At 46.0% G+C, this 23,811-nt stretch overlaps 1 protein-coding gene across 3 annotated transcripts in view; it reads left to right on the top strand.

The window, feature by feature from the left end:
* Positions 1-23,811, top strand: part of FGF18 (fibroblast growth factor 18) — an 87,828-nt gene that overhangs the window by 38,804 nt on the left and 25,213 nt on the right. For all 3 annotated transcript variants that reach the window (XM_062587292.1, XM_062587291.1, XM_062587290.1), the window contains one exon: positions 2,780-2,960. In XM_062587292.1, the coding sequence (XP_062443276.1) occupies positions 2,780-2,960 (181 nt within the window). The remainder of the gene's footprint in view (positions 1-2,779; positions 2,961-23,811) is intronic.

Here is a 23,811-nt window from a genome sequence, read left to right as displayed (position 1 = left end):
TGTCCTTCACAGTTACTGCATTTCATGTTAAATGCTGGGACTTGGACTGGCCACGTGGATGCAGCTTGGGAAGATCAGGGTGCTGGGAGGAAGCCCGGGAGATCAGACAGCATGAGGAGAAATCTGGGGAAGCTGATCAGCCCTGAAGGTGTTTCTGTGCAAAGAGTCAATTAAAACGTGCTGTGGAAAATAGATTGTCTTCTCTATTGGAAGTTTCCAAGAAAGCAAACCAACCTTCCCTTCCCCCTGCTTCCAATCCCACCTGTTTTGTTTTTTCCTAGAAAAATGTGAAACTCATTAACATGTGGTGAAAGCAACGTACCGACGTCATCTTGATTTAAAATCTGTTTTAAATCTTAAAATGATGGAGCCAGAATCTTTACTGCAAATAGCCTTGCTTTTGTGGCTATGAGGCAGACTGTCAACATTATTTGAACATCTCTATTTTTAGTACTTTTGCGTCCTTTGTAACAATGTTATTTGAAAGGAAAACAAAGAATAGATGTAGGAAGAAGAAAAAATTAATGTTATTCGTGTTAAAAGGCAAATGCTGCTTGCTTTGCTCAGACTGAGCTCCGGTGACTGGGATGTAGTAAGGTGAGCGGAGCGGGGCTGAAGCGGAGGCTGGGAGTGCCGTTAACCTCATGCGATGTCCTGGAAGGTGCGAGGGCTGTTTCTGCTCTTGCTTCCCGAGCTTAGAACGGCTGCTTCTTGCTGGGCTGTTTCCAGAGAGTGGGAAATATTGCTACAATTAATCGCAGAGTCCTCGTCCTTCACTTCTCTTGCCACCTTGAAAGTCTGTTCGGATGCAGTGGCTCCCTGAACCTTCTTTTGTGCCACCTGTGTGGTTAGCTCCTGCCATCTCCTTTTGACTTCTGACAGTAAAATAAGAGACTTAAATTGGTTTCTTTCCTAGGACGCAGGATTCAAATAGCACAATCCCAGCATTTAATAAGGGCAGCAAAGACGATCCTGTAACATCCCTGTGAACCTCATTGCTGTTGCCACCGTGTTGAATATAATGTTTTTGTTTGGGTTGCTTAGTGAAGGGCTGGTGCTAAGCAGCATTGCCTGCCTGAAGTTTTCTTCCTGCTGCTGATCACTGTGTCTACTCGATAATTGGAAAAGCTAAAAAGTTCTTGGGAGGTTTTGACTTTCAGGGAGGATTTGTCTGTTTGGCTTAGACCTATTCCCTGGTATGAGATGTCAGACGCAGAAGGCTGAAGTGGGTCTGCTTTGTGGATTGCGGCCACTTGCTCCAGTGTGTTTCAGGCTGGCGTGGACCCGAGTGAGGATTTATTGACCCTTTTTCATTTGCATTGCCGGCTTCATCCCCGCACTAATATATCAGAACATTGTTGTGTCCAAGCCTGAAGGAGAAGAATGCCGTAGCTGGAATGTATTAAAAGTAGTAAGTCTGCTAGGAGTAAATTTTGTTCCTTTGCCAGCCCCAAACCTAGGCATCATTAAACTCCCATGTGATTCTTATTTTGCAGGGAATTTCATCTCTCACTCACAAATCTTATGCAGTGTTAGAGCTCATCAAAATTTGAACATTATTTGTCTTGGTCAAGTTAAAAATTGCCTATTGTGAAGAAATCGTGTGTGTGTGTGCGTGCTACTCGATAATCCTTTGCCACTTTTGGTGTCTGAATGATTTATTGTCCCGTGAAGGGAGTCTGCCACTAAAACATTGTTAATGCATAGGATTTGTGTGGGTGGTGTGGGCACAGTGGCGCAAATGCTCTCAGATCATGGAGAGATTTCTCTGCTTCTGCATTGAACATGAAGTGCCTTGGATGTGTGCCGCAGAGCCTCCTGGTCAGACTGGCCTTCTCCGGCGCTTGGTTGTGAGGTCCTCTCACCTTGGGTGAGCTGGGGTGACTCTGGAGCAGAAGCAGGAATGCTGTATCAGTGGTTTTTGGGAAACTATTAAGTTCAGGTTGGAAATAGTATCTCTAGAGAAGGACAGATGTGTCAGAGGAATTTTCTAGTTGTGTTTTAAAGCTGTAGTTAACTAAGGCTAATTTAATCTGTAGGCCAGAAAAAACACGGGAAGTGGCTCAAGAGAGCAGATCCCTGCTGCGAGCGGCTCCTTTGCTCCGTGCGCTGATTGTGCTCTCGGCCGCTCAAGTGATCTCTCCCCGAGTGGCGATCCCGTTGGGGCGGACAGAGATGCAGCAGTAGACTGTCAGCAACGAGCTGGCTTTGCTTAAAAGCAGAGTTGGCTAAAACGTTCCGCTGAAGAGTGTCTCATGCACAAATTACCCTTAGTTTAGTAGATTTTATGCCCGTGCATATTCTGAATTGAGGATGCTAATGTCAGCATAAATAGCTAGTCCCGTGGAAGCAATGTAGCTGCTGAAGGTGAAACACAAATTCTGCACAAGCCTTTTCTTTGGAACTGAATCATCAACCCCCTAACTCCCTTTACGCTGGTAGAGGCTGTGCATGTGCAAACGAGAGTCTAATTTATGGACAGTTGGGCTGACCAGGATTAAATCAAAGCAGGCCTGAGCAGAAGTTTTGACTCAAAACAAAAAACCCCACAGTTTTATTGTTAAAATCAAGGTTTGGTTTGCTGTCTAGAGCCAGCTCCAGGTAGAATTACATTTTGAGTGCCTGATACAGTGGCCTCAGCTGTCAAGTGAAGGCCAGCCAAATTCAAGTGCTGTTGTGCCATGTGCCCTTTGGCAGGTTGATGTGTAATCTTCCTATCCAAGATGCTTATTTTGTTTCATAGCCTGTTCTCTCTCGTCTCTCCCCTTACCGCTTTCAGATGTTTGCTGCCGAGGAGAATGTAGATTTTCGGATACATGTGGAGAACCAAACGCGAGCAAGGGACGATGTGAGCAGGAAGCAGCTTCGGCTCTATCAGCTCTACAGCAGGACAAGCGGGAAACACATCCAAGTGCTAGGCAGGAGGATCAGCGCCAAAGGAGAAGATGGAGATAAATATGGTAAGAATACTTACAGGGATCCCCAGACTCTAGTTCAGAAGTTCTAATTCACTATGGTGGGTTGAGAACTTTTTGGAAGAAAAACGAGATGAGCAATAACAAGCAGGATAAGAGGGGAGAAAAAAAAACCCAAACCTTTTCGGATTTAGATCGTGGGATTTGCTATGTGAAAGCAGGCTGTCAGCCCAATCTCCCTGCTGCAGACGGTTCCCACAGTAATATGATGCTCTAATTTATTAGTGTATGATGGTGTTTGAAGAGAAAAACCTTTCTCTGCCCAACAGGTAGGCTTTACCGCGTGTCTCATGTGATTCACAAATGATCCTAAAGCTGGTGGTTTGGGCAGTTCTTTCAACGTGAACTCTCGCCCCAGGCTTAGGGACTTGGGAATTTGGTCTGAGTTTAGGTGAATCCAGTCTGATGCATGCATGAAGCATTCCCTTATCTTCATTTCCAGGGGAGGGATACGTAGTTTGAGCTGAAACGAAGCAGACTTTGGAGCTTTGAGCTGAATCTCGGGGCGTGTGGGTCCCGCTGAAACACAAATAACTGAGCTGCTTGTAGGCTAGTGGTGGGTTCAGCTGTTTTCACCTGCACTCGCACATAAGCAACATGATAGAAGTGCTGCTGGGAGACCGAATTGTGAACAAACTCCTTAGCCCCGGTACGTTTCGAGATCGTTTTGGCAGAGATACTTTTGCTCAGCTTGGCTTAGGCCTGAACGAGCGCTGCTGGAAGGGTTTCCTCTGTTTTGAGTACTGTTCCTTTTTTCTGTTATGGATGAACAGCCCTGTGCGTTCCTGTGTTGCTGCAGAAATTTATGTGTATGCGTTGGCCAGAACGCACATCCGCACGGCGCGGATTTTGCACGCAGTGCTGGTGGAGGTGGAAACGGGGTACAATGAAGGGCAGGTCAACATTTATTTGAAAACAGTTAGTCCCTGAGGACACTTCAAGCAGGATGAGGGATGGTGCATGCCTACCACAGAGGGGCAACTACTGGCACTGTGACCCTATGCAGAGGAACAGGGTGAGTTGGGCCAGGTGAAATGAACCCTCCAAGGCTGCTTGGAGTAAGCAGCCTTGGTAAAGTGACCCTACAGCTCAGAGGCAGCCCTGCCCTGAAGGCTCGTTGATGTTGTCCTTCGTCATTTCAAAATTTTCTGATAAAACAGGAGCGGAAAGTACTACCATTTGGTTGATAATTATAGTGTAATTTTATTGCATTCATCCTCTCAGGTTTGATGTGCAAACCAGCTACTGCATGTGAGCTGCTAGCTTCTCAGGAAATGCTTTTGCCCACAGTAAATGGCAGGTAACGTGATGTGGTTTCCTTCTCCGTAAAAGACGGCAGCATTTACAGTGGGGTGCAGCAGGGAAGTGTGCCCGTAAGCAGCTGACAAGTGCTAATTTATGTGTCAAAGCCCATCTTGTCCCCTTCATACATATGCAATTGTGTCTGAACAACAAATCCTCGCGCAGGAGAGTGCTCGTGGCCAGTAGAAAAGCTGCACAATTGTAGAGCCTTAGATTTTCAATCTGAGGAGCTCCCCAGTGCATGCACTGCTACTTGCCACCAAATCCTCTCCGCTTCTGGTTGCCAGCAGCCTTCTAATAACCCAAAGTGCTCCAAACGTTGAGTCCATTTGCTAACACCTCTGCTCCTCCCTCCCCCGCTGCACTAATAAAACTCCTTGATGTGTCAAGCTGCAAAGCCTTCTTGTTGCTAGCCATGCTGAAAGGTTATGGAAATCTGTTCATCATCTTGCTTGGCACAGGAACACTTAGAGCATGATAATCGGGGAGACAGTGAGGTGGGGCCTGGAGGTCCAGGATGTGACCATGCAGAGCTCCTGGCTGTGATAATGAAGGGGGGAGAGATGTCAGAGTTACTGAAGTGAGAACCATCTGTGTTACAGCCAAAACTGGATACAAAGGCAATGACACAGGATTCATTATGTGCCGGGAACCCCTCCCCCAGAGGCATTATTATGGAGCAACCTTTGATCAAGACCAGAGAGAGGCTTAAATCAGGTCTGGGGATATGAACAGTTGCGAACTTTTGATCCAAATCTCAGTGTCGCTGGTCAGATCTGCCTCGGGAGCAGGACACCTTTCCTCTTGTGCAGCAGATGGCTGTTTTTGCTACTGCCCTTTCTCTCTTTCCTCCTTTGCTGTCTCCAAGTTGGCACAGTGAGTAGGAGCTAGGCTTAGCATTTGGGAGTGCCCAAATCCCAGTTCTTTTCTTGGCTACACTGCCCTTGGCGATGATGCCATCTCCCACAGCTTCTCCACTCTTAACCCTGTCCCCACTAAAAGGAGGGATAATAGTGGAGGTGAAACGATGTTATCAGCATTACAGAGATCACACCTCACTCCAGTGAAAGGTTGGGGAGGACGAGCAAGAGCCAGTGTCTGAGAAAAGGCAGCGGATGTGGGAGGAGGTGGAGGTGAAACTGGAAGGTAGGCTGGCTCCAGCCCTGAATATTCCTGCCTGCCACGTGCTGAGCCGTGGTACGGTGGCAGGCAGGGCCTGGCAGAGCGGTCGTGCTGGACACCTGCTCTGCAGTCCAAGGCGAGAGCTGTAGCTGATCGGGCACAAGTGTGGGCAATGGAAAAACGTGCCAAACTGGAAAGCTGTGAGACAGAACAAGTGTTCCTGAGCGTGCCACCACCAACAGGACTCACTGCTTCAGCATGGCAAAGCCGTGAGCACCGCCCAGTCCTAGGGATGGGCGAGCTATTTTAGCTCCTTTTTCCCCTTGCCCCCATCCATATGCAACCGGTTAAAGAACAGAGTGTCCAAGTGAATAGGTGATCTTTTCTTGTGCACATATACAGCTTCCAAATGGCTGGTGGGTGAGGGATACGCTGCCTTTGAAGACCGGGAAAATTGGCTAGTTTTATTGCAAGCTTTTATCGACTCTGTAAAACTTCTCACCTCTTGATTGAAGAGAATGCCCAGAAAAGAAGGGAAGTGACAAATCTGAGGCAGGGAATTGCTGGTTTCCAGGCACCATCATGAGTACAGCGAAAAGACCAGCCAGCCAGGCTCAGCAAAAGAGCTGAGACAGTGCAGAACCTGGAGCAATCCAGCTGGAGGAAGCCCCTTGAATGCTTCATCTGGCCCTGCAAGTTCCATGTGCAAAGAAAAACGCCTGCTCTGAAGTATGTTAGTTTTACTGGCATAATAATTCTGGTATGTAATTTTTGGTTTATGCCCTATTTCTTGGCCAAGATCTGGCCCCATGTGTCAAATTATTAAATGGCAAATTAAGTCAGTTAATAGAATTAATTGCATCGATGTAATCCTTTTAATCAGATGGATTTGATCCCTTCTCAGATGAATTAGAATCCATTAACAGATAAGTCAATTATTGGACTAAATTAAATCTAATAATAATGCCTGCTGCTCACAGAAACACTAATTAATCTAAATACACTTACCTATCTCCCATGGTTGTTTTTTTTTAAGGGTTAATTGATGTTCCTAAAGTGCTCTGAGATCTTTAGATAACAGGCGATCTATGTGAGCAAAATATTATCTCTTAACAGACTATAAACTAATTAAAAGATTGATCTGTTTACCGATTGCATTTTTACTTTAATGTCTTCAGCCTATTCAGAAAGAGTTTTCACTGGCCCAGAAAAACAGTATTCCTGTTATAAGCTTATTATTACTTTACAGGTTTCTAAGTGGTTCTTTCATTCAGAAAATGAAAGGGGGAAGGAGAAAAAACAACTATTAAAAAGCTTGACAGAAAAAAGAAAAGGACCTGGAACCTTTATTTTCTACCTCCGATAAATGGTACAGATAGGGAAGAGAGGGATCAGTGACCTGAAACCTTAGATCCTTTCATTTATTTTCATTTCACAAAAGGCAGAAGACATTCTATCCTGTTTGTTCACTATCTTTGTATCCGGTTCACTTGGTGAGACCGAGCTCCCTTGGTTGGGTGAAGGCATTTTTTTTTTTTTTTGCCTCATTTGTATTTCAGAGCCATGTGATTTTTTGTTTTAAAGTGTCCCTGCCCGCTGTAGTCCTGGGGGGCAGCGTGACACGGTAGCCGTGAGCAGAGCTGTACGGAGGACGCGAGGGGTGTTTTGTGCTGGCCGCTCTGCGGAGTTAAGTTTTATCCGCAGTGAGGAGATTGCGTGGGAATACCTAAGGATGGGATACGGTTATTAGGTTATTAGCTGTTGAGGGTTATCGCTGCTGGTATTTTGGCCCGAAGTACAGCATTGACCTAGTCTGTTCCAATTAAGAAAAAACCCTGTTCTTGAGTCCAGACCTCCTGGTCTATAATGTAAGCAGCTTGTTTTAAGTTACCCCTGGCCAGGGGCACAGCGTGCAGGTGCGATAACTCTCATATGCAGCCTCCCTTCAGCCACCAGCATTTCCAGCCTCCTGGAGGACCCGTCCCCAAGCTGGCCAAGTGTTTTCAAAAAATTCCAACCAAATTCAGTGGGTTTGAGCTCAGGACTTGGCACATGTTCCAAAGAGAGGAGCCTCGCAGAGGTTAACAGAGCATGTGTTTGCTGACAGAGTGTGAACAAATCTGGGCTCAGGTAGACCGAAGAGGGAAGCAAGCTGAGGAGAAGCTGTGCACGTGTGATGCCAGCCTTTGCCTTCGCTTATCGTGAAAGCGCATCCTGGCCATTCCTCAGCACTGGCATTGCACCCGCCACAGAAGTGCTTTTGCAGGTAGGCATGTCTCTAGCTCTGAGGGATGCACCTGGCATACAAATTCCTCCTGCAAACTTTCGGAGGTAGCGCAGAGCTTGGAGAGGCCAGTGCCTCCTTCCTTGGCCACCCCAGGCTGGATGAGGTGCTCAGCAGCTTGCTGTCCCCCCCCCCCTTCCCTTCTAGCTGGAGCATCCCACAGATGCCAGTGGACAGGCCCATGTCGGGCACATTGCAGCTGTCTAGACATCAGCCACACTCCATCCCGCTGGAGATTTCATTTGCGGTAGAAGTGGGCTCTGTTCCATGAGGAGGTGTAATACGTGTGGAAAATATTATTATAGCAAAATAGCCTCCTTTAATTGACTCTAAATTTTGCAGGATTCCTTCCTAGGTTCGGGTAATCCTGTGCTCTCCAGAATTAATGAGCTGACATAGCACTTCTTTGGGTTTGGCAGCCTGACAGCTAATTTAGAACTCCCTAAACTCATTTCACTAATGACTCCCATTTGTTCTATCTCAAAGCCTGGAAACAAATGCAAAATACCAGTGCCATTGTCCCATCTTTAGCAAGTCATTCTTTCCCCTCAGCATTTCTGGCACCTTAACAGCAAGCTGCCTTGGGAAAACTGATTAACCCTTTCCCTTCCTAGAATAGTTAAAATCAATTTTGAGCCCCCTGGGAAGAGCAAGAAGAAAAACTGTCTCATTGTGGCTGGAAGGCACAGAATTAACCTGTGAGAAAGTCAGGAGATACATCCCAAGTAGTGACTAGGACTAGTTAAGTATTAGACATATTTCCACAAGCATGATGTTCGGAAATTGCTTTTCTTCCCAGGAACCAGGTATGTGCAAAAGAGCCTGTCTGACCCAGGGCAGATCAGCAAAGTACCCAGAATGAACTGTGATCTGCTTTGTAATTTATTCAGCTGAAACATTGGGATGGCTGTTTCCTATTTAAGCTACGTATTGCTGCCTCCAGTCTCTTCCCATTACAGTTTTGACGTGACAACAAGACAAATAATTTTTTTTAAAAGACCTTTTATCTTCTAAACCATTTATTTTCACTTACTTAGCCCGGGGGCAGAGCTGACCTCAGCGTAAGCGATGATCATTCACCATGGCAGCTGTACAGTCATATGGGGCCGGTGATTGGCCTGGGCCAGGCAAGCCTTCGCTGTCCAGCTGCTGTGTTGTCTCGTTTTTGTTTCTTCTTGCCCAACATCCCCTGATCGCTTTATTATTATTTTTTTTAACGTCTCCCCTTCTCATTTGGGCAGCGCAATCGGCCAGTGGCAGAGCCTTCCCTGCAAGGCGGCGCGGTGCTTTGTCGAGCCGCTGGCAGCGAGGCTGGAGCTGGACCTCCCCGATTCCCGGCTTGGCGAGGAGGCTCCGTTACCACCACCTTAGCGTTGGCTCTGAAAGGTTCAGCAGCCATTTGAAAATATGTTGTAATCGTCTTATACAAACCATCTGTACATTCAAGACTTTTTTTTTTCTTCTTCTTCTGTATTCTGTGTTTGTGCCAACGTAGGAGAAGCTCTGCTTAGACAAGATGAGAAGTTTGGGAAAAATAACCATTTGCTTTTTGCTTTATGAACAACCTATTTCAAACAATATATTTTTTTTGCTAAATTCCTAAACCTTTGTTTTTGATGCCTGCTACTCCAAACTCCCACCGAGACCAGTTTCACACCTGAAGTTCAGTTGTCTCTGCAGACCCTGTTTTGTATAAGTACCTCTGCTAGCCCATGTAGCAAAAGCGGTTCTTCATTTTTCCTCCTGACAGTAAAGTGAGTTTTGATTTCCTTACTTCTGGACCTTGAGCTATCTCAGAGACTTGGATTTTTAGGAAAAAAAAACAAAAACAAAACCCCCAGTCACCTTTTAACTCTTTGTCTGAAATTAATGTCCCCTCAATCACTGGTCGTGATTTGGAAAATGTAGGCCTGCCTGTCAGTAAATATTAGGTACCCCGAAATAACGAGGAGTAATTTAGAGGTCTGTTGATAATTTGTCATTTTTAATTTCTATGTGGAGTGGAAACTGAGCTACAAAATGAAAAATCTTTATTTTCATGCAAGTCATAAGAGGGTTTTTGTTAACAGTTTGTGTGTGTATATAATTCTATGCTGTGATTTAAGTGTTCCCATTAGAAATGCAGAATAGGAAATAGGATCCCATCTGTGAGCAATTTAAGAGGAAGTGAGACAATGGAGTCGATTGCTGCTTCAGTTTAGATAATCAATACAAATATTATTAGTATAGTGATTTATCTTCCCAGGCACTTTATGAAAATGTGAATGCCAGACCCTGAAGACAGGTCAATGTGATATTATCTGTTCCTGCCTTGCTGTGATTACGCTTTTTTCCCATGAAGCTTGAGCAGCTGCTTTGCTAAATGTTCTTCCCTGGCTGTGATGAAATAACACAGAAACAAAGTTGAGGGTTCCCTGTCTCTTCTGCGATTCTGGAAACACATTGTCTATATTAGTACAAAAATTACTTTTATGCAGAGTTTATACGTGGGAACTCCCTTGTGGTTATGGGGAGATAATGAAGTTCTAAAAGAAGTTTGCATAATCCGAAATATATTTCTAGACCATGAGCAGTTTTATGCACAAGTGCTGAGAGAGTCTCAAGTTTTTTCTAGTTGTTTTATTTTCATGTCTATTATCAAACCTTTTATTGTGGTATCTGAGGTTTTCCCGTAGCTCATCATTTGGATAGTCACGAATTTGAGCTGGTTCTTGGGACACTATTATAAGTGTCTTGAATAGGTTACCCAGCATTTCTGAAAGGCTTTTTTAAATAACTTTCAATGGAGGGGGAACAGGAAAACATTTTAAACAAATCTCTTGTAGTAATTTGCTTCTTTGCCTTCTGCATGCATTAACGTGGGCTAGCAAGTGGCCACTGAGATTTGTCCTTTGAAGGAAATGCAGTTTGGAGGAAATGAAAAACGTCAATAGCTGCGTTAAGAACATTCTAATTAATTTTTTGTTATGCTTTTTCCCCTCTCCTCCTGTATTACTACAAATTTCACAGGCAAAATGGGTTTGCGTCAAAAGAATTGAAGACAAGTTGGGAAATTCAGAATTTGATGTGAAAAACCCCACATTTCTGCCGGAAGATAACATGTACAGCTTGCTAGGCTGCAGTCTGAGACACCTAAACTCAGCAGCTTTCTTTGCTGGAGATTTACGCCAGTGGTGGCAGCCCAGGCGCTCAGCTGGAGCATCTCCCCTGCTTCGCTCTCCCCAAGTTAGCTGATGAGACGCTGGGGCTAGACCCTTTGGGCAGTGGCAAGCAAAGGACCCTTGCTCCTTATGTAGAGTGCCGTGGTATGAATTTCTTCCTCCCTCTTCACTCCTTGTGGGTCCATTCCTCATTTCTGAAATGGGAGTTGCAACATAGGTGTACTGCCAGGGTAAAAACATTACAAATGGTGAGATGCTAAAGAGAGGGTGATAACGGAGGACCCTATCAGCAGCTTGGTCAGAACTAATTAATTGGTGGTTTTAGGTGCTGTGAGATCATCCCTGTTTTCAGATTTGGATTTCTCCAGGAAAGGTGCTAGGCTATATATATATGTGTGGGTGTATATATATATATATGTTTATATGTGTGTGTGTGTGTGTATATATATATATATATATATATAAAAAAGCAAGGCACTTCAATTGCATAAGATTTTACTTCAGCTTTTTTAAAAAACAGATAGTTAGGAATTTCCGCAGCTGCGAGGTGGAGCACAGCAAATATTAACAAAGCCAGTAATATCGCGTGGCCGTCTGGAAGAGAAGGGAAGAGACCGGTGCCCTACTAAAACTGCAGAGAGCTTTAGTCTGGGCAGAAAGGTGAAAAGTAAGAAGTTCTGAAGAGGAGAAATTGCTGACGCGTGACGCTTGGAAATCTGGAAGAGTCCAAAAAGGGAGCTGAAAATACCCCCCAAAAATGACTATCTGTGGCTTGAACGAAATAGTGTCCGATCAGCATTCAGAAACCGCTGAATTCAGGCCGTTCCAATACTGGCATTTTCCAGACTGCCTGCCAGTCGGATGCTGAGGAGAACACATGTAGAGCGTCTGCGGTCTCCTGAGCGTTCACGAGAAAGGGAAGGCATGCTAGAAGGAGAGGGAACGAGAAGGCCCAGTAAAAAAATCCGTCTTTTTCTCACTGTGCGTGAGGAAGGAAAGGGGCATTGGGCTTGGAGGGAAGCGGTAGCATGGCTTGTACGGTGTGAGCGTCCGTCTTAATGAACCATGCAGCAACAGTACACACTTTGTCCGTAATAAATTTTCAGTATTTTTAGAATACCCGAAACAGAAAATCCATACGTTTTTGCTGACAGAGAAGCTCTTCATTTAGGCTACCTGGAGTGATTGCGTTGGAAGACTCTCTGGGCAGCAGCTCTCTGATTTTTTTTTTTTTTTTTTGTCTTTGCATCTCAGAAGTGAGATGAATGCATGCAAGAAGGCCTTCTCCTCCTTTGCATCTGCAGCTGCCAAAAATGCGCCTTTCTAACCAAAGCAATAGGAAAAAAACCTGCCATCTGCCGAGACCTTGCCTTCTGCATCTGTAATGAATTGGGTCTTGTCCAATAAGCAGTTTCCCATAGTTAACAACTGGATGGCAGCTGTTTTGGCTGGAAGGATCTGGTCCCAGGTAGCACAGTGTAAATGAGTCCTTATTCTCTCCTGCTGCTTAGCTGCTTCTGTTCTCGATCAGAGAGCAGGGCTTGTGCGATGGAGGAGGAGTGGATATTGTGCCTTGAAAGATGACGATGCAAGCCAAGATGTTTTCTGGTTGCTGTTTGAGCATATGGTAGGCAAAACACACTTGGCTTCATGTTGGTGTGGCTGCTATGGTTTGGTTTATGCCCTTTGTTCTCAACTGCTTTTCAAGAGTAAGTGGGAGTGGAAGCTGGCAATCAAGTGGTGATGGGGGTTCTAGCAGCAGGGGATAATTGGCTGCAACCATTGGAAGTGGTGAAGACCCCACACTGTGGAGAAGCAGCAGGGGAGAGCTAAGAACAGGACAGCATATACGTGCCAGAGAAGTCTAAAAAGTGGAGAAGACGTGTACAAATGGCGTCAACACTTGGCCAGGGACAGTCGTGAGGCATGTGTTGTGTCCACGGCTCCCACCATGTGGCATGGGCGTGAGGGGAAACCTCAGTGCAAACGCCATTATTACCGTTGCTCATTTTTGTAGCGATGGATAAAAAAGTGGTCTGAGGGGTGTTCCGATTTCCTAGTTTCAGCTAACATACTGTGTCGAGGCGGAAGGAAAAATCCTTAGTGGCTGCAAGCTGCTCTTGTCCTGTTGGTGTCAGTGGTGGTGTCCTAGATTTGACCAGCTAAGCATCTCTACCTCATGATCCCTTTAGCATAAACCAAAATAATATTTCTGCTGGTTCCATGGAGCCAGAGGGATCACCAGACTCTCTGTTACAGCTGAGGCCCGATTTTCGTCTTGCCTGCACTCTTGAAACTCCACTGACATCTGTAGAGCCATTCCTGAGCCTCCTGCGTGAGACTGAAAGGAGATTAAGCGCCCAGCAGTGCCTCCCGTTCATCATGCGTCTTGCACCTTTGATAAGACCTTGCATTTCAAACCTTTTTAGCCAGTGGGAGGCAAATCAAAGCTGTTAAGTTTTAGCCTGTGATAATAGTTGGGTGCTGCGTGGTTAGCCCAGCCTCCTAGTCTTTGTGTGACATTTGATCAGCGGTGATGCTTACCTTTATTTAATTTGCTTCTGCATCTGCATTTTTAACAGTTTTTTTCAAGCTAAGTTTTTAACTGGCAGCAAGTTAGGAGGCAAATAAGAAAAGGATATTGACTTTACACCTACTAATTTGGGGGTGCTAACAAGTAAACCTAAGAGCTTTGTAGTCGCTGGATAAATTGATCCAGCTGGGAGGGCTGGAGGAGGGAGCTAAAAGGCATTGCCAAGAAACTGCGCTGCTGTTTCTAGCTGGAAGCGTTGGCTGTTCTTGCAAATATAATGAGTTTGGGTGAACACTTGGCTGGTACCATTGCTGTAACCTGTTTTGGGCTATGCCAGGATTTTCTAGGGCTGTACCAAGCCCACAGTGCCAGAGCTATTAGACCTGCATGGGCACAAGAAGAAGCTGAGATCCTAATTAGAAGATGCTAAATATGTTGCCTCTGAAATGAGGTGCCCTTTACGGTAGATGGTGGGACAAAGCCTTCTTCCTGCAGCATGTGTGAGTGCAGTTGGATGGATGAGTCAGGATGCTTAGAGTTATCAGGTCTGGCATGCTAAAAGGGTTCGTTCTTTTTTTTTTTTTTTTTTTTTTTTTTTTTTTAAACGTGATGTGTATGCTGCAGGCAGAAGCGTAGGTACAGAAGGTGCAGACATATAATAGCTGTAATGCAGCTAGTGTAGATAGCAGCAGCAAAAATCAGCAACGCGGGAGCACTGCTGCTACCAGCCCACAACGGCAGGGTGGAGGCACGCAGGGAGGTGTGTGTGGGGAAGGGGGAGGAAGCTTCGACCTCCAGAGCAAAATATTGGAGACAGTCATGATGGTAATGGAAGGAAGGAGCTGTGCGGGTGGGGACTGTAATGCAGAGTGTGTATTAATGGGTGTTGGAGAGGTATTTAGCAAGTGTGAATCATCGCAGCTCCACGGACATTGGGTGCAGGAACCGTGGGGGCCTGCCCAGGGCTGGGACACACGTGTGGGCAGTGGGCTCCTGCTGCAACCCGCTCTTAGTGCGCCACACGTGAAGACGTTGGCTTTCCTGGGGAGAGAAACCCATTGCAGGGGAGCTGGAGCCCAGCTAAGGAGTGATGGTCTCTGACCCTGATGATCCTCCTTGAGTCAAGGGTTGAACCAGATGACCTCTGGAGATCCTTACCCACCTAAGTGACTCTGTGATTCTGTGCCTGTCTTTCAACACCAGCTCTCAGGACACACCTGGCAGATTAAGTTATCAGTGATCTGTTGCTTTGAAGGCAGTGGGTCTCCTTTGGGGGAATTCAGTGGGACCCTCAGGAAGTGTGTTATGGAGGTCTGTCTCTCCTTGTTGTCTTTGTGGTTTTGTAGTGAGATTTTCAGGAATTTATATTCTGTAAAAATGGAATAGAGGCAAAATTCTCCGTAAGTTTTTTGGAGTGACTACTTACATCTGTAAAGATTATACGTTGTGCAGGATGGAATAATCTGTAGTTGATGTTAAAAGGCCTGCACTTGGAGTGGAGAGGCAAACTCTGCACTAGTGCAATAACTAATACCTCATCATCTTTACTCCTTTCAGGATGTTAAACCAGTTTACTTTGCCCTTTGAGTGGGGAAGAAAGGCAGAGGTGAAAGAAATCTCTTGGCTGGAGCCTGCCTCCTTAGAGTGCTTCCCAAACTCCAGATTGTCTTGCAATCCTGTCGTATCCGTTGTCAGGCGTCCTTTCAGAGTCCAATATTGCGACTGTGACTTTCAGCCTCAGTCCTTCTCCTTGGTGTCTGACCTGGCTAAAACCAATATCTGTTTCTCAGCAGGAAGAATCTGAGGAAACACAGTAAATTTCAGCTCCTGGGGCTAAATTGTTGTGCTCTTTAATGGCAAACTCTGTTGAACTAATTGGCAACCAGCTTTAAATATACCCCCCGATCAAGCAAATACATTGATTTATTTTTTCCTCTCTTCCCAGGTGTTAAGCAGCTTCCAGCTTGGTTTCCTCCCCAAGAATTGGATAACTCATCTATTGTGTAGTAAAACTGATGAGCAGTTTTGACCTCTGTACAATCCTTTCAGTATGTCGAGGGAGGAAGGAGTTTCTTATACTTGTATGAATGTTTGACCACTTAAAAAAAACAAAACAAAACAAAAAAGCCCAACCCAAAACCACACACAACAACAAAAGATGATCCATTTTCTCTGGATGTCTTTGAAAGAAGCTTAGTTTAGAGACAGACTGGAGAGAAAGGCTATTGATTTTGTTTGACCTCCAAACAGACTGCGGTCAGTATATTTTCCCTGTTGGAAGCGATTCAGGACTCTGAATTTCAGTGTCAGCGTTTGTATTCTGAAGTGCACTGGCGCTTTTGCTGCTTCTTCAATAAAGAGAGAGCTGTAAGGAAAGGTAATGCTGGTATATATGTATTTCCCTCTGGATCTGCCCTTCCCTTCTTTTTCTTTCCTTTATAACTTGGTCATGTTGCTGATTAAGCATTTGCAAGTCCTGTTCACTGAGTGTCAGTGCAGGTTAGTGGCTTCAGCTGTGACTGCGTGCAGCGGTTTTGTGATTCCTGTCTCGCTTTTTCCAGTGCTGAGCCAGGTCCTTTTTCAGCCTGTTAATTTCTTTCCTGCACTAGCACCCGTCTTATACCTGAGGTTAGGAAAGGCTGTCTGGATTTTCTGATCAGCTGGGCACATGCAGCAATCTTCATCCCTTCTGCAGAGTGTTCCTAGTTTGGCTATATTTCTCTCTTTCTTCTCTCTCTCTCTCTCTTTAAAAAATTTTTTTTTATCCCTTCTTATACACAGTAGTAAACCCTCTAAGAAGTACCATACCCCTGATTGCTCTCAACTTTACATAGGAAAGCTTTCCTAATTTGCACCTAGGATCCTGCAGCTAAATGGAGTATTCCACTCTGCAGCTCCCGTAGTACTGGGGGGAACACAGTCACTGCTCTATTTGATGTGGGATCATACCGTTTGTAGGTGTTCTTGTAAAACATTTTGTGACAACTGATTTGCCCTCTTCCTGACAGTCAGAGTGGTTAAAGGGATAGAAATACATCCAGGACTGCCATTAAATCGGGAAAGTTTTTGGTCAGTGAAGAGCCTAAAGCCGCAGGAGATGCGTTGTTCAGGCTACAGGGCTCTTAAATGCCAGGTTTCAAATTAGCATCTGAGAACCCCTTTGAGATGAGCAATCTCAGTCAGCATCTGTCCGTGCTGAGGTGTTGACTGCGTTATCTCCTTGTAATTTAACAAAATGCTTTACACAGTGTGTTTTTAGTTTGTGGATTTCCGCCTGCTTTGTGGCAAATTCAGCCCAGCAAGCTTGCTGCTTTCGGCACAGGATGCAGATCAAAGGGTAGCCAGATAAACCAGGAACAATTTAATCAAGCCCTAGGCAGAGGGTAGGTGATGGTGGATACCAGTTGTTGAGTTCTCCTGTTGGCTTTGGTAGTACGTGCTCTATTTCAACCCAAACGGATGGACACTGACGGTCCTAACGCTGACCCCTTCTTTAGAAAAATCGCTGGTCTTCATTGCCGTCGCCAGCCTCGTGTGTGTTTCTGAGCTATGTTTTAGGGCAGGGCAAAGGCTGCTGATAAAGATGCATGACGGCTGCTGACAATTATACAGCACCAGTTTCCAACGTAAGTGTGTAATTTCCCAGAGTGCCTACTGCATCCCTAAAAATAATGACTGATGGACTAGGTGTTTGCACAGCCTGTGCTGAGCCTGGCTGAAGCTGCAGCCTGTGTTGTTTGTGTGGCTCCAGTGACTCCCCAGAGGAGGACTTTAAGGGTCCCCAGAACCTTTTCTTGCTGTCCTCAACACAACCCCCCTCTCCCAACATCTGAATATTCATTTACATTAACCTTTTGCAAATGGCTCAGCAAACACCTCTGGAAGTGATGAGAAAGAGAGAGCACAGGTTTACAGCAGCCCTTAAACCTTAGCACAAACATGAAGGAAAGCAGCTGATGGCTGGAGATTATGAGAAGTGATTGACTTGCTCTTAAAAACGCATTCCCATCCAGCCAGTGCAGTGCGAGCTGGCCCACGGTGGCACCTCTGTGCTGAACCTGGCAGCGTTTGGTGAGCATCCAGCTGGCGTGGAGCTGGTGGAGGTGAGTCCCAAAGGTGCTATCCCCCAGCCCGCCCCGTTGCCCAGCCGCGCTTTATGCGTGCACCTGCCTGTGCGTGCCCACGTTGAAATGCTGGGCACCAGCAGGGCTAATTTTCCCTCAGCCCTAGCTTCCAGGGCCTCGGTGGCAAGTGGACCTCATCTGCTTATCGCAGGCCATCAGGCAGAGAGGGGAGTGCAGATGAGTTGGCACCGGCTGCACGTTGAGGCCACTGTGGCTCTGTGGCCACAGTAACTTTGTTCACCACCCAAGTTCAAGTGGTTTCCTGGGATTAAGTAATAATATCCATCTACTTGTTCCTCGGCTTGGGAGCAAGTAGCTGCGGGCTTGCACTCTGACCACAAGCTGGTCTGCCTGGTTAGTACCCACCTCCAAGATATCATGAAGCTTTTTTAATTAAGCAGGAAGTTTTGGAAGATCCCTGAGTGGCAGGTGATACATCAGTAAAAGGTATCATGGAAAGCTTAGGAAATCGCTAGGAAAGCAGCAACACAGTGCATTACCATATTGCAGCTGCTGTCATAGGCATTCTTCATGGCATTGCAATACTGGAATAGGAATATGACTGTTTCCTTTAATGGTCTGAATCAAAAATTAAGCACGTGTAGAAAAGCTAGGGTGTCCTTGTGTTTTAAGTGCCTGTAATCTGTTTCTCTGAGCTGGGTACCAAAATATCCCTTTGATTCTCAGAGGTAATTGTACCTCTTAATTAGCTGGAGGAAAGAAAAAAAAAAGCAACAAAAACCCTCCACAGCCTGAAGATCGCGCGGCATAAATTATAATTAACCCCTTGGCACTGGATGTTGGGATTTCCTGCCCCCGAGCACAAACGCAGAGCGCGTTAGCGGCACTTACCGCCCGGCGCGTAGCCCGCCGCAGCCGGGGGCTCCGCTCGCTGCCCGATCGCCGGTCGGAGAACGGCGGGGAAGCTGCGGAGGGACACCTGCCCGCAGCGGGGACGGACGGGGCCCGCTGGCCACCCGCGGCCCGCGTTCCCCAGCGTCCTGCTTTTTTTTTTGCCTCCTTTCCAGTCGTGCCCAGTGCGGGACCGGGCGGAAAGCGCCAGCAGCTTGGGTGCTGCAAAGCGAGCTCTCGCTTCCCCGCGGCCGGCTCCTGCTCCGCGGCGTTGCCCGGCCTCGCGGCGCTGCTGTGCCGGCGGAAACGCAGCCCGCTCCTGCCCCGGGGAGGGCCCTGCCGCTGGCAGAGGCCACCTTCGGCTCCCGCGGGCCTTTCCGGGCGGTGAGGCTTTTGCAACGGGTTTTGCAACACGAGTGATAAATCAAGGCAGAATTGGGGCTTTCAGTAAAAGATCCTGCAGGCGGGCGGCCGAGCCTGCGCCGAAGCGTTTAGGCAGCGCCGCGGCGGTTCACGCAGAAGTAAGGGTGGGAGCGAATCCGGGCTTTATGGAGCGGGTGTGCCTCCGGCCGTACTGAAACGGGGCTCCGCAACACGTAACGCCATCGGGATCTTACGCTGTCGACGTTGGCTCTTCAGACCCAGAATGACAAAAAGAAGCTATTAGAGATGCTGCCTCTCTTCCTCGCCGCTCAGGTTCGTAGCCCCGCGGAGGATGACAGGCTTAGTTTTGTACTTCGTTCACTTTTTATATTGAGACTTAGCATGGGTCTGTTTTCTGAATCCAAACCCTCACGCTTTGACTCTAGAATTAGATTTGAGTTTTTTTTTTTTTTTATGTTTTAATAAGTGCACTTTAATTTTGCAGATCTGACAGGTCTTGTTTAAATATCCAGTGTCAGATGCCTCTTGTCCCAAATGATTCAAGTAATGAAAAAAAAACTTTTCAAACTTCTCACACAATTAAAATGCACTAAAAGGCAAGTAAACAGCCTTACTGCTGCTGTGTACTGAGGTAGTAATTTAAGAAAACCCTTGTGACAAATAAGCTTCCAAAACCAAATATTCTGTCAAACCAAAGGTGCTAAAGGCAGAGTTAATGTGGTATCTGATTTTTGTTACTATTGCCATTGCTGCTGCTTTGAGTAAGGCTGAAAGAAAATACCTTGTGGGGGGAGAGGCGTTTTCAACCAGGCTGATGCAGAGAGCCCCGTCCTCCGAGGGACTTGCCTTGAGAGCACTCTGTCCCTGAGCGTGTCCCCTGGGAGGAAGGACCAGGTGCTGTAGAAAATCGGTTCTTGTTCTCCTCTTTCAGCCTTTATCCCCAAATAATCAAGTAGTCTCATTTGAAAGTGATGGTTCTGCCAGGGAGGTTGTGGAGTCTCCTTCTCTGGAGATATTCAAGACCTGCCTGGATGCAACCCTGTGCGACGTGCTTGAGCAGAGGTTTGGACAAGGTGATCTCCAGAGGTCCCTTCTAGCATTGACCATTCTGTGATTACTAGTACATTATCTTTTACACAGCAGCAGCGTGATTGTTGAAGATCAAGGTCAGACATGTTTGATAGCAAGTGTGCATCCATTTGTCACAGCAGAGACTGTTTCTCATCTTAAAACATAGAATAATCTTCCCCATATTCGACATTTGTTGTCACGGACTGCCTTTGCTTCTCTGAGCTCCAGAGCTGCAAGAACCTTATTGAAAATACTATAGCTTTGTGCAATTTTGTTTTCAGTGTATTTCTTACTTCCTGGTGAAGTTACAGTGTGCCCCATTGGGAAAATGCACAGATACACATACATCCCCATCCATAAAATTAATTGTCACAATTTCAACTTTTACTGGAGGGCACAGAGTAATAAAACCCGCACAGCGTACAGTGAAAGTAACACCTTTTTATAGCAGGCACAGCTGATGATCTTAATTCACTGCAAATTCTTTATGGATTTCTCCTGATTAGCCCCAATTTGGAGCACTCACAAGTACCACAGGGGAAACTGGTTGGACTAACTTGGAGTATTTGAAGCCATCATGATGTTGGTATACAGAGGAGATTTATGTGTTTGGGACTCCTAGGTAAGAGAATATGGGTGGTGCTCACATCACACCTACTTCACTACTGAGGATGAGCAGCCAACCGTCAGGCTGCCCAAGACAGATGGGTGAAGTGGTTCAGAGTAAATATGGTCTGTCCTAAACTTCTGGCTGCAAAGAAAGCAGCTTCGAAGAAGTGAGAGTACATGGGGTTCCCATGATTGTCATTCCCTGCTTATTATTATTTTCATGTGCATCAGTATTTTTGTTGGGTTCAGCTGAGACTGGGAACAAGAGAGTCCAAATAACCTCAGCAAAAGTTTGTTCTTGTGGTAATTCTAACCCTCTGTGGGACAGGAAAGGTTCATGATATTTCCAGACCCAAGAGATTCCAATGCTTTGGATACATTTCAGCAAAACAGTCAGGGCCAGGCTCTAAGGTCCTTGTCTGTTGGTCTTTACTGTGTCAGTAGGAGTTTATTCAAATGAGAATGATCAAAGACATCAGGGTTTGGCCCTTTATTTTTCATTTTAGGTGCTTTTTCAAGCAAAACAGAGCTTCTGAACTTTTTGAGGCTCATCCTTCACTAATTCCAGACTCAGAGCCTGGCAGCTTTTCAAGCAGTTTTCCTGCCTCTGTAGAAATACTGTCCACTTGAGCTGTGTTTGGAGACAGTAAGACACCCTGGTGAGATAGAGGAATTTCTGTGCTAACACTTTTAACGTTTCTCTTTCCAGGCCTACTTCTTAGTCATTGCAAGTTTGCAGGTGGTAAAGTTCAGTTCAGAATTTGTTCTTTGCCACTCCCCACCCAGACGTTTTTTAAAACACACAACCTATTGCCTCCAGTTTTACTGAATCTTGTCTAAATAAGCTTATTCAACATAATCAAAACTACTGCCAAAATATTTTTAGTGCCTCTTAAGGTGAATTATGTATAAAACATCTGCAAGAGGCCAGGTCTGATTCTCCACTGCTTAATCTTGTGTTATTATATCTACTAATGGGTGCAAATGGCAGCATGACAAAATGACAATATTTTGCACTCATTTTTCACATGATAAATGATGAACACAGTCTGGATAGTGGAGTCTTGGGCTGGTAACCTGATACTTGCAATCTTAGCATTATCCTCAGATGTTCTTTATTTTGGTTATTTTTTTTGAGTTAAGTTGGGCAAAATCTCTTAAGCTCTACCTTGATATTTATTCTGGTCTTATGTCAGCTAAACTATCAAAGGATTTTCATATGCACGGACTGATTAAAGACCTCCAAGTTTAGCATATTTACATTTAAGCTTCTCCCAAAATGTGGTGACTGGAGTTACTTTATAGGGGCCATGTCTGAAGAGCTTTGTCATCCTTTAGGCATCAGAGTGGGCAATACTGAAAAGAGTACTTTGTTTCAGGGTCTTATTTTCCCTTACTGTCGCCATTCTGGCATAAGCAATACATTCTCTACAGAGTCGTGAGGCAGCTTTGCCCCTGAGGTGATCCTGGAGATGCTTGGAGAGCACCTGCAGATCAAAACCATGCCTTGCGGATGTTGTAGAGTCATTGCTGAAGTAAGTGGCGGTGGGGATTTTGGAGGTTGGCACCCCTTACAGTTGAACCCCAGTGATGGTGGCCAGGCTTACGTAGTGGATGTTGGCAGTAGGGTGCAAGTGGTATTTTAGCACCCGACTGTTCTGGTCTGTGCACGCTGCAGGGTTAAGCGCCTGCAGCAGTGTGTCATGCTTGCACATCTGTATTGGGCTGGGTACTCAGGCTAGCGTGGTTGGCACGAGCACGGATATTTCCGCATGTCTTGGCATTGTGTCATGTAGACGTGCTCGGTGAGCACAGAACGGATAGCTCAGGAGCCTGGAAGTGGGACAGGATGGCTGTGAGGTTGCCGTTTGCAAACGAGAGTGCCTGAAAGCCTTTCCCTGACACTCGAGCTCTTATCAGCTAGCTCAGAGGCAAAACCTCAGGAAGGTAAAGCAGAGTGCGTTAGGGAGGGGGTTTGAGTCCTCCTTGCTCCGTTAAAGTGCTGGGATCCCACACTTTTCTCCAGCTCCTCCCTTGTGCCAGTTGTAGGTAGGCAGAGCGCAGAGACAGCCTGGCAGAGGACTAGGAAGGCGAGAAGTGTTTCCCGCTGCCCCAAACCTGTGCTCCTGCCCTGTCCAGCCACGCAGCCCGTGGCAGGACCCTGACGCTCTGCAGGGATCTTTACCTGCGGGACTTCCTATGTGTGTGAAGGCCTTGATGCGAAGGCAGGATCGGATTGCTGCAGTGAAAGCGCCTTGGAGAGCTTTGCAGCGCTGGGGATTTTCCTGTGGCGTCTCCCATACAAATGCTCAACCACGTCCGGTTCCGGAGAACTGCTGGAGCTGGCGGGTGCCGTCACGAGGCGGACGGGCAGTCTTGGCTGTCGTTCCTTTGTACGCACTGAACCCTCCGTTCTGCCTCGCTTCATCCCAAATTCAGGCACGGAGAAGCGCAACGAGGGACTTTGCGCTGCAGGTATATTACTGTGTTGTTGCTGTAACAGCTTATGTGCCTGAAATCTTGTCTTTTCCCTAACTACATCAGCTGACCTAATAAAAGATATTCATTATCTCTTCAGACTTGGTTACTTTAGGATGTTAAAAAGAGAACCTCAGCTAGACCACATTTTAAAAAGGTTGATTTAAGACTGTTTGAGCATGCTATTCACTGTGTAGTCTCACTGATTTAAGACTGGATAGTTCCCATTCTTGTACAAAGTGGTGGCTTAAAAAACGTTAAGTACCTGGAGCCTGAGTCTTGGAGCTGGTGGTATGGCACCTTGCTGGGAAGACGGGATTAGCAGAAATCTCCCAATGAGCGTGCCTTTTTATAATTTGACATGTATGTTCTGTGTTCACTAAAGACAAACTTGATGAGCTAACTATAATGGTATGTGGGTCAGAGCTCAGCACTCCTGAGCACCGACTTTCTTGATTTCTGTAGTTACTCCTGTTTTGCACCTAATTGAGAAGGGAATTGAACTGCACGGGTTATAACTCTTTAAAATGATATGCTTTTGAGAAATATGCAAATGTGCAAATAAAACTTCAAGATGCAGCATAGATTCCCTCAGTTGTTCATAGCCCGCAGGCTTTATTAGACCCTACAGACTTTACATAATTTTGGCATGATTCCCTCTTCATTAGGTCATCAACGTGAAGTCGAGACAGGGTCATTCTGTCCTATGCTGTGGTCATGTAAAGGATTCAAATTTGGGGGGAACAGGATGTGTTTGAACGGGTTTCAACTATTTTAGGCATGGAGATACATAAAAATCCATGCTCGGCTGAGCTTTTCTCTGGAAGAGACAGTCTTATGAGAAAGTAAATCTCATTCTCTTTAGCTCTTTGAGGGTGAGTTAGATGTGGTATGTGCTGAGATCTGTGGCAAGTGC

This window comes from Rhea pennata, chromosome 14, assembly GCF_028389875.1.
Source record: "Rhea pennata isolate bPtePen1 chromosome 14, bPtePen1.pri, whole genome shotgun sequence".
Classification (NCBI taxonomy): domain Eukaryota; kingdom Metazoa; phylum Chordata; class Aves; order Rheiformes; family Rheidae; genus Rhea; species Rhea pennata.
Note: the sequence above shows the minus strand (reverse complement) of the source record. Positions and strands in the feature narration are given on the sequence as shown.